Source organism: Trematomus bernacchii, unplaced genomic scaffold (assembly GCF_902827165.1).
Source record: "Trematomus bernacchii unplaced genomic scaffold, fTreBer1.1, whole genome shotgun sequence".
Taxonomy (NCBI): domain Eukaryota; kingdom Metazoa; phylum Chordata; class Actinopteri; order Perciformes; family Nototheniidae; genus Trematomus; species Trematomus bernacchii.
This window is the reverse complement of record NW_022987671.1, coordinates 537,324-553,753: the sequence shown is the minus strand read 5'-3', so window position 1 is coordinate 553,753 and position 16,430 is coordinate 537,324. Positions and strand designations below refer to the sequence as shown.

The 16,430-nt window shown below is 39.1% G+C and overlaps 2 protein-coding genes across 4 annotated transcripts in view; both read right to left on the bottom strand.

The window, feature by feature from the left end:
• LOC117487435 (GTPase IMAP family member 9-like) overlaps positions 1-16,430 on the bottom strand; it is a 223,026-nt gene that overhangs the window by 105,437 nt on the left and 101,159 nt on the right. The gene's annotated exons all lie outside the window — the stretch shown is intronic.
• Positions 647-10,989, bottom strand: LOC117487444 (GTPase IMAP family member 9-like). 2 transcript variants are annotated; one of them, XM_034136065.1, is made up of 3 exons: positions 10,919-10,989; positions 2,500-2,610; positions 647-2,224 (listed from the first exon to the last, which is right to left on the bottom strand). In XM_034136065.1, the coding sequence occupies exons 1-3, from the start codon at positions 10,941-10,943 to the stop codon at positions 1,272-1,274; spliced, it is 1,089 nt and encodes a 362-aa protein (XP_033991956.1). In that variant the 5' UTR covers positions 10,944-10,989; the 3' UTR covers positions 647-1,271. The 2 variants fall into 2 exon arrangements, with proteins under 2 accessions (XP_033991956.1, XP_033991957.1); XM_034136066.1 differs by lacking the exon at positions 2,500-2,610 and having other exon boundaries at positions 10,919-10,987.

Here is a 16,430-nt window from a genome sequence, read left to right as displayed (position 1 = left end):
TAATCAGTTGCATTAATTCCTTATGGCTCTATCTGCAGAGTCATTTCTTATGATTACATTTCTCCACAGGCCAACAACAGCTTCAAAAAAACGATTTCCCTCAAAGAAAAAAACAAACATACCCTGTTGTCTCAAGAAAGAAAGTGCAGAAGGAAACATCCATGTAAACTCAGTGTGCTGCTCTGTGATGCTAGTTCAAGCCAGATACTTGGCATCTCATCTTGGGTGCAAGTTCATCAATGTTTGGGGTCAGGCTCTGAGCTGAGGAGACCCTCAGGATGGAGTGAAGGTGTGCGTGCAATATACCGGCGGGCCAGATCTAATAGTCATTAGAAATTATCCTGCGGGCCGAAATTAAATCTACCACGGGCCTGATTTGGCCCCCGGGCCTTGAGTTTGACACATGTGCCTTAGCGTATTAACATCTTGCTTTTATTGCTTTTAAATTGTCTATTGTTTTTACATGTACTTGTTTTATGGTGTGTGTGAGCTGTGCTGTGTTATTTTGTGTATGTTTTGTTTTGTTTATTTGACTGTACAGCACTTTGTTCTGGAGGTTTAAAGTGCTCTATAAATAAAGTATTGTATTCTCTAGGATTAATTGTTTTTTTACACATATACCTCGAATGATGTCAGTAAAGCATTACTCATTTATTATCAGCTTTATTTCATGATCACTGAGCAACACATTATTCACAATCTCTACATAATTATCATTGTCTGTGGTGCAGTCACATTGATTACCTGAAAAACATGTATGCACTCCACACGTTTCTTTCATCACTGAGATAAATGACCCATTAAACCACAAAACCCAGATTCCAGAAAGATGCCATATATGGACTTTATGTTCTATGGTAAACAAAAAAGTATTAATATCACATATGTTGCATGGAGTGTGATTTGCTGGAAGTTAGAGATATTGCACACCTTGCACCACTTTATATGTCCACTATGTGGTGCTGGAGAAACACTATTAACAAACAGATTGTCACTAAACATCAATTGTAGACCACACATTGTTATTTTCATGATGTTTGTCACATGGGACTGACTACCTGCTGCCTTTAGGTGGTGCTATGACTTATCAAGCACTCAACATTGGTAGTTTGGAGACTGTACAATGAAGTTACAACAACTTCCTGTTTCATGGCGAGTGTCTATGGCTGCCATCGTTATGGAATTAAAAAGGAGTCAGACAGCCAAAGGTTTGCTAAATCTGCTGCCGTCCAGCATCAATCCTGACTGTCTCACGCAAACCGGCTGTCATCTCAACCTGTAAAGAATTCAATTACGCCATTTATAATCCTAATTATGAAAGGGGTGTCCTCAGCTTCCTGTCTGGCCCTACTTTCCTGCTCTTCTCTTAATCTCCTCATCTCCTCCTCCATTTCTCTTTCACGAGTTTCAAGTAGCTTTTTCATCCTCTCTTTGTCATCTTTCACTTCCTTCATTTGTTGCTCATACTTTTCCGATATTTTCTTCTCCATTTCCTCCTTCTCTTTGCGCATTTCCTCTTCTCTCTCTTCAAGGATCCGTCGTTTTGCCTCTTCTATGGCCCTCTCTGCCTTCTGGAACATTTCATTGGTGTAATGGCTTCCTCCGTTCTTCTCTGTTATGTTTCTGATCTTGTCGAGCAGCTCTCTGACCTGAGAACGATCCTCCACCTTATTATTGAAGACGTGGTACTGCCCGTTACATCTGTTCACAAGTTCCTGCAGCTCTTCACTTTCCTTCAATAACTCTTCGATAGTTTGGTTTTCGAGCAGATCACCGTGGGTAAAGAGAACCATGCTGTATCTGTCTGCTTCCTCTCCAAAGATTTCCTGAATCTTCTTCACTGACTGCCTTTCTTCATCTGTGAATCTGCCCAGTCTGATGACGACCAGGAAGACATGGGGTCCAGGAGAAGCATAAGCAATGCTCTGGCTAACATCGTTTCTGGTCTTGTTTTCATCAGTACTGGTGTCAAACAGACCTGGAGTGTCAATGACAGCAACCTTTTGTCCATCCACTTCCCCAAAGGCCTTAGCACAGTGTACGGTCAGAGATTTAAAAGAAAACTTTGATTTAAAGTACTCTTTTCCCAGAATGGTGTTTCCCGTGGCGCTCTTCCCAGCTCCAGTTTTCCCAACCATCACAATCCGGACGACCTTATCATTGTGGTAGTATGCATCGCCCGAGTATGTGTTGTGGCAGTTTGTAGAAGGTTGAGACGAACAGACTGAAAAACAGAAAAAAACTATTTATTGATGTCTTCATACATTTGTTACAAACACAATTGTTTACCTTTGAGGTTCCAAATAGAACCTTTTATGGTTATACAAATAAACCACAAGGACTGCCTGTCAGTCTTCTGGACCCCTCAAAGCTCTTTACACACTGCGAGTCATTCACCCAATCACACCTCATTCATGCAGAGCAGCACCACTTGCTCTAGGGAAGCTTACACTCACACACTGTTGGCAATCGGGAGCAACTCATGGTTCAGTATCTTACCCGAGGAAACGTCGACATGTTGACAGCTCGTGCTGGGCTCGAACCCACGACCTCCTGTTTGAAAGACGATCGCAATCCCAAGCAGACAAAGTCCCAGGAACACTCTGAACACTTTTCAAAATAAAACAAGACACGTGAAACACAAAAACATGATCATGACAGACACACAGTCGGATCCCAGACGTCCCTGAAAATACAGTAAAAAGGATTCAGCAGGGTGGTTGGAGGGGGGGAAGGACCATGACATATAGGAGAGTAGCTGGAAAGGGGCATAGGAACTCGGGCAGACAGCCTTCAATTGAAACCGTTGTGGAGCAAATGCCGTAAAAAGAGGAAGGCAGGTATATATACACAAAAAGCAAGTTTTTATTTAAGAAAATCTGATAACAAGTAAAGTTTAACACCAAAACAGGGAGACCCGGCAAGGTCAAACAGAACAAATTAAAACTGAACGAGTACAGGCCAGAGAGGGGAAGATTAACACAACCCAACAGGAACCAGACGGGAATATAAACAATGAATCGAAAGAGAGCAGAAGGGAAGACAGGCATATAAATATATATATATATATATTTATATATACAGCACTAATTGTGGAGGAAACTTCTGTGTAGTAATGCATGGAGTCACCGACTCAGGAAGGAGACACGGTGAGAGTTGGAGCTTTGATGTCAAACACTGATGGGTTTATTCAGAGTATTCGGCCGGAGGATTCACATCACAAATCAAAGAGTCAGAGGTTCTGACTACACGGTAGAGTTGCCACGTCAATTCTGAAGAACCTCTCTCTATGCTAGACCTTTTAACAGGTTCACAGAGAGAAATCAACATCTCTGAAGGAGTAGACTAAACACTGAATCATCTGCGTCCAACGCTCATGGCCTCAAGGATTTCACATCCGAGAGCCCACAAACACCGATAAAGAAATGCTTCAGTGTTCTCACAACAATTACCCTACGTGCCAGTCAAGTTGACCGGTCACACACTGGTGACAACAACACATATGGCACCAAGGCCTTTCCTTAAAGGAGATAACACATGTCAGAGTAAAAGGTTAGATATCTAGAAGAATTATTCCTTAACAGTTCCTCTCTTTTTATCATTTTTGATAACCTTAAAACATTAGTCTAATAATTCTGGTCAATACTTAAATCAATAGGCGTCTTCAGATTTGAGTGTGGTCTCACCTTACATTCAATTACATCACAAAGTAGAGTAACATTGAAACATTCAATCACAATGATTGATACAGGCAATCATAATAGGAAAAATTATCTCTCATCAGTGTTTGGAGCATCTTTTGTCAATAAATACAATAATGAACACACATAAAAACACAGATACATAATAGCAAACTATAAAATCAAAACCAGAAACAGCTTAAAGATTTGCTTTAAGGCAATCACTAGTCAAAAGCATTTAAAACTTAGGATCATAAGAGATCCAGCTAAGGCATAAAATTCACAGTGGTGATTTGATCAATCTGTAATCGGCAAAGTTGCAGTGTCCTCAATTTTAGGATTACTTTACGTTTACTTCATTACGCTTTAGTCAAGAGTGAGGCACTTAGTCTTAGTAAAATCAATACATTCATTTTAATCAAATACATTGTTCAAAATCTGAAAAGGAAAAGTTAGGCAAATATTCAAAGACTTTTGTAAAAACCTGGAAAGGAAAGATTAAACATTCTTAAAACTTTAATTCATACATTTGTAAATGCTACAACTGATCTGTACCAAATTAAGTCTATCACTTATCCTTATTAGCCATACTTACCTGAAAATCTACTTATGGTACTTGGAAAGGGTTCTTCTGTGTTTATCTAATGTTGAATATAGAATATCAATTTCTTTAAATTATAATTCTCTAATTTGAGGATCAAATATGCTGCATAATTGTTATATGAATTATTATAAATATTTGTTTTGGGCCAAAACTGAAATGAATCCAGTACTTGAAACATCATTGTAGGTCTGTCTGTGCATGGGTAATACATTACAGAGTAGTGTTGTTAAGCCTGATTGCTGGATGATTAAGGATATTAACATTATCTGTTATAATATTAGAAATACCTTATTATTCAATACCTTATAATCTGAGAATATTTATTTATTAATTTTGTTTAGTGTGAAAATGTAATCTGATCTGACTAAATATATTTATCACCACTATTTAACACATGTCTGGTCATTGGAAATATAAAAAACAATCATTAATTGTACATCTTTAAACATCTGGTCATTCAATTCAAAGTTCATCTTTGTACAAGAGCTGGAAGAACATGTCCGTCAGTCTTCCTGACTCGTTCTCCTCCTCCCTTTATGACACCGAGTGTCTGGTGTGTAAAGGCATCCTGATACTGTAGATTAGCACTGAGGTGCTGATTGGCTCAAACTCTTCTTCATCAGAGCGCCATATTTCAACCCCCCAATTGCTCTGCTTTTGTGTGGCTCATTCAGTGAGCACTGTAGTTAATCCCCCAGTGAGACGGAGGCTCATCTGCCGGTATTCCTTCTGCTATCTGCTTGAGTACAACTGCGTATTCCTGATGCATCCAGGTGTCCCCCCCGTGATGGGAGAGGTTAGGAAGACATCAAACTCCTCCAAGAAACATGGAACCTTGTATTATAGAAGCCTCTGAAGCCCTCACTCGTCCTGCAGGGTTGTCTGCTAGAGCCCACCGAGCAGAAAGATGAAGAGAAGAACCCCCTCTCAGCAGAAAGGTGAAGAGAAGCATCCCATCTCGAACGACCTTGTGCTTCCTTGCACGTGGCTGGGGGTGCTCTCTGCACCCGGAGAGTGTGTCCTAGTTATTGGGTTAACACTTGATAGGGATGTTTTTTCTGAGTGAAGACAACTCAAAGTAATGGATTAGCACATTATCATTTAATTACAAAAATAGGATAGGCCCCTCAGAATTATTTGGGAGCCTTCCTGACACATGCACATTATCATTTTGAAGGTTTGTGTTAGTCATTGAACATGCAAGAATCATATGCTCATCAGTCCATAGCAGAGACATGTTATTGTAAGTTAAAGGTGAGCTTGTCCCTGTGGATATAACCCCTTCTCAATGATTCTAAATGTATATTAATTCACCATTTACCTTTTGATAAAATATTAGTTTATCAGAAATATTTAGTCTCTTCCATAAAACATAGGTTTGAGAAATAAATTACCCAATATAAAATCAATTACTCAATATAATTGACTCTTCCCTCCTTTTCTTACATATGGTACATATGAAATAATAACTTAGGAGTCTATTTAAGCATGGTATAGTTTATAATCTATTAATCGAGAAGACTCAGTATCACCTGTGTGCAGCTTACAAAAAGCCATTGTGATAAACATATATTATGCAGGAAATTGATACATTTGTTGAAAAACAAAGCATATCTGATTTGGGAGGAAAAGTTTCATCCCTTTAACATCTGAGTTATTACTGAAGGCATAGCATGAATGATACTGGGTGTCTCAGGGTGTCATTACTGAGAAATGTCAAACAAAATCAAAACCTTACATTTGAAAACAGGTTTGCATTCCTCCACTTAAGGTGACGTTATCATTGGAAACAATAAAAGCTAATTGTTTTGATGTAGAATCTATACATTGAATCGTTAGAGCAGAACAGAATGGTTGTATTGTAGCCTGAGTTTTGTGCAGCCTTTAGTTTTACCAGGTGGAAACATTGTCTATATAATGTGAATACATGTAGAACTAGACATTAAGAGACCCCTGACATTAGGCCTATTTGAACAATAGTAGGGGCTTTTACCAGCTCGCCAACTTACAGGCATCCTCTGCATAGCAGTATGAATAGCCTTAAAAACAACCCACTCTGCGGTAACGAGAGTCATGTATCTGAACCAAATGCCCTAAGTGAAGCCGTTAGTCTCATCTGACTGACCCAAGGGTTGGTGCTGGTGTGACAGGGAGGCTTCCAAGTGTTCATAGCAGATGTCATGCTTTCAGTTCATGGCTCAGTGGGGGGGAGCAGACCCATGTGAGACAGTATCAACGGCTGTAATGTTCAGTTTGAGGAGTGTCATTCTCTCTGGGAGCAGGAAATGGTGTCCATTCAGACCAGACCATTAATGTCATGTAGAGCAGCCATAGCATCTCTGTGACTGCACTCAGCCGGACTGCAGCAGGGCAGAACTGGGTGACTTTTAGTGAAGCCGTCCAAGGCCATAGACAAAATGGAACCACGTACTAACAAAAGGGACACAAGGTCATCAATGTCTCTCTTTACCTTTGGCCTAATTGTAAAACAAATTAATGGAAGAAATGTGGAACACTAATCCATCATCATGTGACATTTAGAGTTAATTTAAATAATTACTTATGGGTTGAAGTCAAATTAACATTAACATTAGAACTAAAGTCAGTCAAAATTGGACGTGCACGGATCAGAATCTAATCAATACACCATTTTCCCAGCTCTGTAATGAAAAAGATATCAAGATTAGGTACATTACAGGAGTGTTAAAACATCCAAACATGCACACTTATCTTATTCTAGTAGAGATTAGAGGACAGGTCTAATGTTGTGAACAAAATGATCAAGTCAAAGTTATTTTATTTATTTTATCTTATGTACCACATTTAATTTAATAATTAATCTTAAATTACTAATAACTTTAAAGAAGGCAACAATTTACAATGTGGATAAGGTGACTACTTATCCAAAGTGTGTGTGGGTGTGTGTGTGTGTGGGTGTGTGTGGGTGTGTGAACAGCTTGTCTGCCCAAGGTTAAAACATTTGGGACAGCAGTGAGAATGTTATGAGAAACAATTTGTTGCTTATACTGAACTCGAAAGAAGCTGAGATTAGAACATTTGAAATAAATCAAAACACTTGTACATTAATTAAATACATTTGACATTTAGCTTGAGCTGGGTTCAATACTTTCTTTATGGTATTTAAATTGGGCTCAAGTAGAACCTTTACATGGATTTGGCTTGCAACACAAAGTGATACCGATCTCTGTCTGTTATGATTTGAAAGTCTCATGATTTAAAGTGTAGGGCTGTGAAGGAGAGGCCCTTGGAAAACAACCTCCACTTCTTTGTTAACTGTAATTACTTATTGTAAAGAGATTGCAACATTATACTTTTTAAATAATTGCTCAATTCATTTAACACATTTATTATGCACACTGTAATGAAAACGTCAACAAATATATTGATCCTGGCTTAACCAGCGACCTTTACTCTTTTGTTCATAAACTCGGTTTCAGAAAACTTGTCAGTAGTTTAACAACTATTAGAATTTTAGTAATGTCTATGGAGACCAATTGGTTGATACGAGAAATAATTTGAAGCAGTTTAATAAAGAATGTTAAACTATATTTAAAACTGTAATTAAACTTCAACTTATATTAATTATCTGAATCCAGTGGCCAGTTGGAATAGATAATCAACAAAGTTTCCATTTTGCAGCAACAGCGCAAAAGGTTTCAACAATAATTTGTATTATGTCTGAGTCAAGTTCTGTCTTATCAGCTTTGTTTCGGAATGTGTTCAATACATTACGTTTTTTTTCATTATTACCATACAATACATAGATTTAAGAATAAATGAAACAAATAATACAATATTGACCTAAAACAGCAGACAGATTTTGCAACCCTGACCTCCTCAGGCAGGGTTTTTACGACCAGCAGTGATGCCTCTTAGGGTCTCAGGGTGCAGGACGGGGCATAGGGTTTATAAAAGGTCACAAACATATCTTAACATACCAGCAATACAATTTAAGAATGTATTCTTAAAGTAATATAATCTTCTCTTCTTCTTACACCTACAGCGCACACCCTGAACAGTGTGCTTCTTGTTTACGTTTCCTCTGCACACTCAGATGCAGCGCACACCCTGAACAGTGTGCTTCTTGTTTACGTTTTCTCTGCACACTCAGATGCAGGACATAAAACACTCTTTTGCTATTTATTTTCATTTTGCAGCACATCTATACTACCAGAATTTTGCAAAACACTATATATTATTTATCTTTCTCAAGTCATTTACTTTTGGTGAGTTAACTAAAGCTTAGTTTATTTTACCCTGGCTATGGACTGATTCATTATTAGTTGTTACAAAACATGCACAAGACGGCGGTTAGACAAACCAATATAGACCCCTGATACAAACAATCAGACAAACAAACATGATGAACTCATAATAAACACCAGCGTGACAGCAAAAGTTCATCCAGCTCAATTTAGTCCGGATTAAAGAGGTTTCAGAGGGGGTAGGGACTATTTGATCTCTCCCAATGGGAATCCAGTGGGGTACCTTGACTCGTACCTCCACCCTTGTATACAAGTCCTTAGATCGGTGCCTGAAGACCGTCCAAGAGCAATAACTAGCTTATCCTCTTGCGACTCCACTATCCCTGCTTTAGTGGTGCTATGCCCCCCCCGATCTGGGGCACATAGACTTTTTTCCTCTACCCTTTCTATCCGAAACCACACAGTTAACTGTAGTCCTACTCGACCAGCCTACACACCTCCCATCAAGCTCATCCCAACGATGAAACACAGTTTTGCTCTACACTTGCATACCACTGCCCACCCATGATCAATTAGCCTATAATTTTATGTATGCACCCCGGACCGACATCAGCTCCTCAGCAATGTAGGGTGCCTGTCGCATCAGGTAATGCACGCACCTCGCACCTGCCAGCACATCGTAAATGGCCACAAGCCACGAGATCGCTTTTAAACAGTCTCTTTTTTTTTAATAGAGACGGCGGTGGTGTGAGTTAAAGTTATAGACAAAAGCTGTGATTTTCTCCCTCTGAGTTCACTTCACCAGCTCATGCAGATACGGGGAGGTATTTGACACACATTCCCCGGAGCCGCAGCAGCTGGAGCCGTGTTTTTTTTAGAGGCGCTGGGGGTAATATCTATGGCTGCTTTAGTTAACTGCTAGTGTTGGCCGCTGAAACCCCCGGAATCTCGGCGATTTGTTCATTACAAATCTCTATTTTGATTTCACACAGAAGTTCCACTTTACTGCTGCCCTCATTAAGGTTTTTTTTTAAACATCTCCGTGTATGCCTGCACGGCACATACGTCCGAGCATCACACACAGAGGGAACCAGCCAGGACAGAGTCCCTGGATGATCCCCTGGGGTTAATAGCCCCAAATGTTCATTAACCAAAACGAAACGCAGCTGCTTAGCTTCACAGATAATTTTAGGATACCGTCAATCACAGATTCTGGTAAGGCAATGTCCAAATGTAGATTTGAAATCACACTTACCAGTCTCTGAAGATATGTTGGTATCCTGCCGACAACGCCAATTTGTGGAGGAAACTTCTGTGTAGTAATGCATGGAGTCACCGACTCAGGAAGGAGACACGGTGAGAGTTGGAGCTTTGATGTCAAACACTGATGGGTTTATTCAGAGTATTCGGCCGGAGGATTCACATCACAAATCAAAGAGTCAGAGGTTCTGACCACACGGTAGAGTTGCCACGTCAATTCTGAAGAACCTCTCTCTATGCTAGACCTTTTAACAGGTTCACAGAGAGAAATCAACATCTCTGAAGGAGTAGACTAAACACTGAATCATCTGCGTCCAACGCTCATGGCCTCAAGGATTTCACATCCGAGAGCCCACAAACACCGATAAAGAAGTGCCTCAGTGTTCTCACAACAATTACCCTACGTGCCAGTCAAGTTGACCGGTCTCACACTGGTGACAACAACACATATGGCACCAAGGCCTTTCCTTAGAGGGGATAACACATGTCAGAGTAAAAGGTTAGATATCTAGAAGAATTATTCCTTAACACTAATCAAAGACACAACTGGGGAGGGCAGGCAAAAACTCAAGAGTAGCAGGTGAACATATTCAGACAATCAAACAGGCAGGAAAACACAAAGGCAGAAAGTAAAAACAGTCAACACAGGTAGGGAACACTTTTCAAAATAAAACAGGGAACATTAAAATACAAAAACCAAGATCATGAAATTAATTAAATACTGAATTTTCCTGCAATTTGTTCTCATTTGATATATTTAGAACTGAAACCATTATACCAAATATATATGGCATACTGTACTGAATATTGGAAACCCAAATGTAAATGTTACATTCTGGTCTGAACTGAGATGTTACAGTCAAGAAAATCTACAAAGACAAACGATGATACTAACCGCATTTTAAGGCCATGTGTCTTGCAAAATCACACACATAAATTAAAGCTCAATATTAATATAATTATGAACTGATGAAACATCTTGACCAAATAAGAAGGGAAATCAAAGTAAGCACACTAAAGACCAATAATAGTTTACAAATATGTCCTTGATCATCACATTACTGATGAAAAACAATGCACAAATATTCAAAAATACACCTGTGTCACCGATAGATAAAGGATATAAAAACATGTTGATCCTGACCTACCGTCTTTGGTAATAAACCCTCCCATTATTGGATTGTAGAGAGCAGATGTGCTGGTTTACAGTGAGGTAAAGATAGAAAGTTAAGAGACTGTTTGAAACAATTCCTTTTGTATGAACTCCATGCAGCAAACCACGCCCAATACAGACTGGGTGTGTACGTGTTATTTTACAGGCTGTTTGAGACTAAATCAAAAAGGTTGAGCAAACTTTGTCTTTGAGTGATGTTCTTTAATTTGTTTTAAATGCAGTACTGTCTTTATATGTACAAGAGAAATGACATGTTTTGCTGAATGTATTCTTCAGTGTTTCTAGTCATGTCAAGTGTTTACATTCAGGTAAATGTGTTACCAATTTGTGTTATTTGTTGTGCATGACTGGAAGCCACTAGCGTAACAGGTTAAAGGTCAATGATGGGTATAAATAAAGCCACGCCTCCAATGGGAGTGCCCGTTGAATGAAATGCCGCTGTCTCTGATGTTTCGTTATTCCTCCGCTTATTTGGATGCTAAACAGCAATGAAGTTATGCTTACTCTGCTAACAGGTTATGGGCCCAGAGACACCCAAATAAGTATTTCCGGCGTTTGTCCACCGATGGAAAGTCGCAACGTAGCACGTGTGGTGGATTAGCAAGCTAAGCTAACGCCATGAGCAGGTTGGGCGCAGGTTCCAGTAGCCGCTGGTCTCGGTTAGTGTTTGACGGGGATGAAAAGAACTATGAACTGCGGGAGACGAAATTCTTAGGCCATCTTCGCTTACAGGGACTGAAGAATACAATTTTAAGGAGTCCTACGGACATAATTGAGGAAGATGAAGAGGCGGACCATGAAAGGAAAAATGAAGAGGCTTATGCAGAACTTATCCAATTTCTTGATGACAAAAGTTTGTCCCTTGTATAGAGCCCCTCCTCCAACACACACGAACGCGCACATGACCAATGAGGGCACAAGATAAGTTTGTGCACAGATGGAAGGCTGACAGGCAGGTAGGCCATCCAGTTATTTTAGCCGGGCCGGCTAAAATGATTGGTCGTGCTTTTTACAGTATTACGGCTTCCACAGATGATATTATTTTATGGATTTTTTCTGTAAGGTAGAGAACCTTATAATGTTTTTATTTGTTAAAAGACCACAAATGTGATATCAAGTGGGGGTGTTAACATTCAGGTAAATGTGTTACCAATTTGTGTTATTTGTTGTGCATGACTGGAAGCCAATAGCGTAACAGGTTAAAGGTCAATGATGGGTATAAATAAAGCCACGCCTCCAATGGGAGTGCCCGTTGAATGAAATGCCGCTGTCTCTGATGTTTCGTTATTCCTCCGCTTATTTGGATGCTAAACAGCAATGAAGTTATGCTTACTCTGCGAACATCAAGTATTTTTTATTCATACATCCCAAAATTGAAAATCACAAACTCTCCAACAAACAACACTTTCATTCTTAGACCCTATATTGTTATGAGTAAAAAATGGCCCAAAAAATCTTAATGGGATGACAAGTTATAGTTATGCATAGCAAACACAAATAACTTTCTACATGTTGATATGTCGCTTTATTCAAAATGGTTTTAATGTAACCTACAACAGATCTACACAGCCTATACATAACACACAAGAAAAGTATTATTTTCGGATAGTCATCTACATAAAGTAGCATAAAAAATGTAACTGTTGCATTTAATCTGCATTTCACTTGTGTCGTGTTTTTTCTCAGCTCTTCAATGATCGTTGGAATTTGTGGATTCACGCCCTTTATTGTTCTGTTTTTAGCACAGCTTGAATATCCAGTCCACCTGCATGTTCATTGTTCAGTTAGATAACTAGAAACAGTTCACCCTCCCATCAGCATTTACAAGAAATGAAACCTGTTCTTTGAAATGCCACCATAAGTGCCCATACAGAGCAGCACTTTTAGTTGTAGCTCGTAGTGTGTGTTCCCAACATGATGTGAAATGAATATGTCTACAGATACTGTACTTTCACAAGAGTGTAAACTTAATAATCTGAAAAGCAGCTAAACAAGAAAACACTGTACCGCCTTCTGCCAACTTTGTGGGTGGATGTACAAACCTCACTGTGTCTCTTAGCAGAGATGGGGTCGTTACTCAAAAAAAGTAATATATTACTTTACATCGTTACTCTCTACATAAAGTAACACGTGACTTTACTCATTACTTTACTCGTTGGGCCGCCCCTCCCTACAGGCAGATCACGCAGACTGCGGAGGGTGCTTCATTTTGCGGAGGGAGCCTCATCTGATGTGCAAATGCGGCGCACCTACAGTGTAAAGGCCCGTCCACACGGCGGCGTGCGTTGAAGCTTCAACGCTTCTGCCCATTCACTTTGAATGGGGTGACGTCACGCTTTGCCGAACTGCATTGTGGTTCCGTCGCTTCGCTTTGCTGGCGTTGCCCGCTTCAAAAGTAGAGCAATGTTCTACTTTTGAAGTTTCGACGGAAGCGTCAGCCAATCAAATCATATGCCAGTACAAGCTCTAGTCAATCAAATAGTGCTTGTGTGTCCGGGGCGGGAGATTCATGTGATTGGTTGTTGGTTTCAGTTTTGGGGCATTTTGTTCATTTGAAGTGTGCTCAATATTGGTTTTCTTTGTAGCTCTAGTGTACAGTATTCATATTCTAATATATGTGAGAATAAAATGGATATATTTGTAAATACAGACAATACTAAAGAGAAAATCATACACAATGGTTAGTTTATCTGGTTTTACTTTTTTATTATTCTTTTGATGAAACAATAAATAATAAAATGTAATCTATGAACTTCTACCAACATATCTCCCATATTTCAAGTACATTTCAAATATGGTAATTTAGACCGTTTCTTTGTAAAAGAAGGACAACTGGTCAAAATCACGAACTGATTAATAGAAAACGTGTTCATATTCAGTTTTAAACAACACAAAACGTATCTTTTAACGTAGTAATAGTTTAGGAATCAATAGTTGGTTGACAATTTACATCAATGGTGGCACAAGATAACCCAGCAGCAATGATGTCTTGTGGAGAGGATGCCAACAAGCATGGAAGCTCCGATTGGAAATATATATCTATAATATTCCACCAAGATTTTGATCTCTAAACTCTGCCTAAGTTCAAACATAATAATTATGTTGTTAAGAAAAGAATATGAAAACGTTTTCTTGGCATTATTCGAGGTCTGAAACAACTGCACCCTTTTTGTTATTATTGGATGGATTGTTAATACATCTAAATGACATTTGTACAATAGAGAGAATAGTAAAGGGTTCCTTCAGTAGATCTAACAGGACATTATTTTCTGATCCAGCTGAACTCCTTTCTGTGCCAACGTACACTTCTGTAGCAACACCTTTTGTGTTTCACTTCCTTAGAAAAGAAACTGATCTGATGAATGATCCGATGATAAATCTCCTCACCACATAATCAGAATCTGGCCCGTCAGGTTTTTGGCAGAGGAAATAATATCATCCTTTAACCTGTTCCACTCTGAGCCTGTTTTTCAGGTCTCAGGCTCGAAAATGACATTCCCAGAACAAATGACCATATCTTCCCTTCTAAAAGGGTTAAATTAATAATCTTTGTTCTCAAAGTAATGATAAACCTGTGAGTTGGATGTAGAAGTGTCAGAATCAATATAAATGTTTTTTATTTTAAAGAAAATTCAGATTTTACATAGTAAAAAACTGTAAATTATAGTGTTTTTTACAGATAGTGAAAACTACCCTTGGATGATGGGTTAGTAGACTAAAAGCTTTAGGAATCCAAAGTACAACATATAATAAGTACCCTGTATCAAGATTGATGCAAAACAAGTGACATTTGACCTTTTTAGAGAGGTTTAGCCAAAACCACCCCACCTCTGAGGTGATTTGGGTGAAAATGTTTTTTTTTCCATATCTCTGGCTTCCCTTGCTCGATTTGGATGGTTGACACACCCTTCTGACCGTTAGAGCCAATAGAATCGAAGGGGGAGGCCCACACACACACTCATTGTAAAGAGAAAAAGTGGGGGCTTCGCGTGTAGAAATCGAAAGCATATTGGATTAATGTCTCCTTCTGGAATTTATAAACTAAAAAGCAGTTGTATTGCTTATGGATTATCAGAAATAATTTCAAAGAAGGCACAGATACATAGGATGAACCTATGGATTAACTGCAGCATCGTTTTTTTATCGTTTTAATGCCATTGAAGACCAGTTTTGACCAAGGTAAGCCATGTTAGCGTTTCTAGCTACTTAGCTCCACATGTTATGATGTACGCTTTCGTTTATAGCGTCGCAAATGTTTATCACTGAGTGTTGAGGAGGGCACCATTAGATTCAGTGTCTCCAGGAGAACAAAAACGAGTGGTTGGCTGTGCATCTAGGATAAGTAATAAGGGAGTTATGAGTGAGTTTAAGTGCCGTTTTAGGTACATTTCTTTAGCTCGTGGCTAATTCAGAGGCTAAAAAATTAAAAAGATCAGTTAGCTGAGTTTCTTCCCGTTACATGGATATAACACATTCATAGTTTTATTCAATATTAAGATTCCTTAGACGTTGTTTCCTGCAAATGACGCGTTTATCCACCCAGTACCGGGCGGAAGGTGCGTAACAGGTTAAAAAAATGCAAAACACATGAAAATATTTTTTATCAAACCCACACCATGTTTAAAACAAAAGATAAATAGTTCCAAGATAACTAATCTCGTTGGATGAATGTTTTGATGCAAACAGCTTGGCAGTGTTTTCAGAAGAATTGTCATGCTACAAACAAATGTATTTACCAGATTAAGGATATAAAAAGGTTTCCAAAAGGGGGTTCAGGGGGGCCTCTAGAGGGTTGGGGGAAATGTGAAGCATTAAGAGCACAGGAAAGGATACACAAAAAAAAAATGTACTACACAATGTTGTATATTTGTAATCCTTCTATTGGTGTAGCTCTGAATACAGCAATGATTGAGTCCACCACTGTTCCAACACACTCTCACTCCCTAAGCGTCCAGGAGCGACGCTTGGTCAGGGTCCCGTGGCGTCCAGTTGTGACGCGCCAAGGCTCCTTCAGCTTCATAAACGGAAGCAAAGAGCTTTCAACTGATTGCAATGTATTCCCATCTGCAGCGGTATTTGACAGGCAATGTGAGCGTCCATTCCCATTGGATAACGGAGAATTGTACACCCGGAAGTAAGTATTCCCCTTACTGTCGATTGATTTGACAGTGATATCTCCACTACTCATCAACTAAAAAACACCAGATTACTGTATCCTTGTTAATTAAACGACGGTTTTAGTGTGTGTACAATGCTTTTGTCACGTTTTCCCCTTCAATTCTGAGAAACAAGTCGTTTTCTATGAGTTTTGGATGGCCGAAAACATGACATTACCCACAATCCTCTGTAGCAACCATAGACTGTATAAAACAATTAAATAATACATTATTCCGAGTGTGCTTGCTTTTCTCTTTGAAAGTCATCACATAAAGGCATTGTAATACACGTTTCGGCTGCATTAAATATGACATATCTGCCGTAGTTAA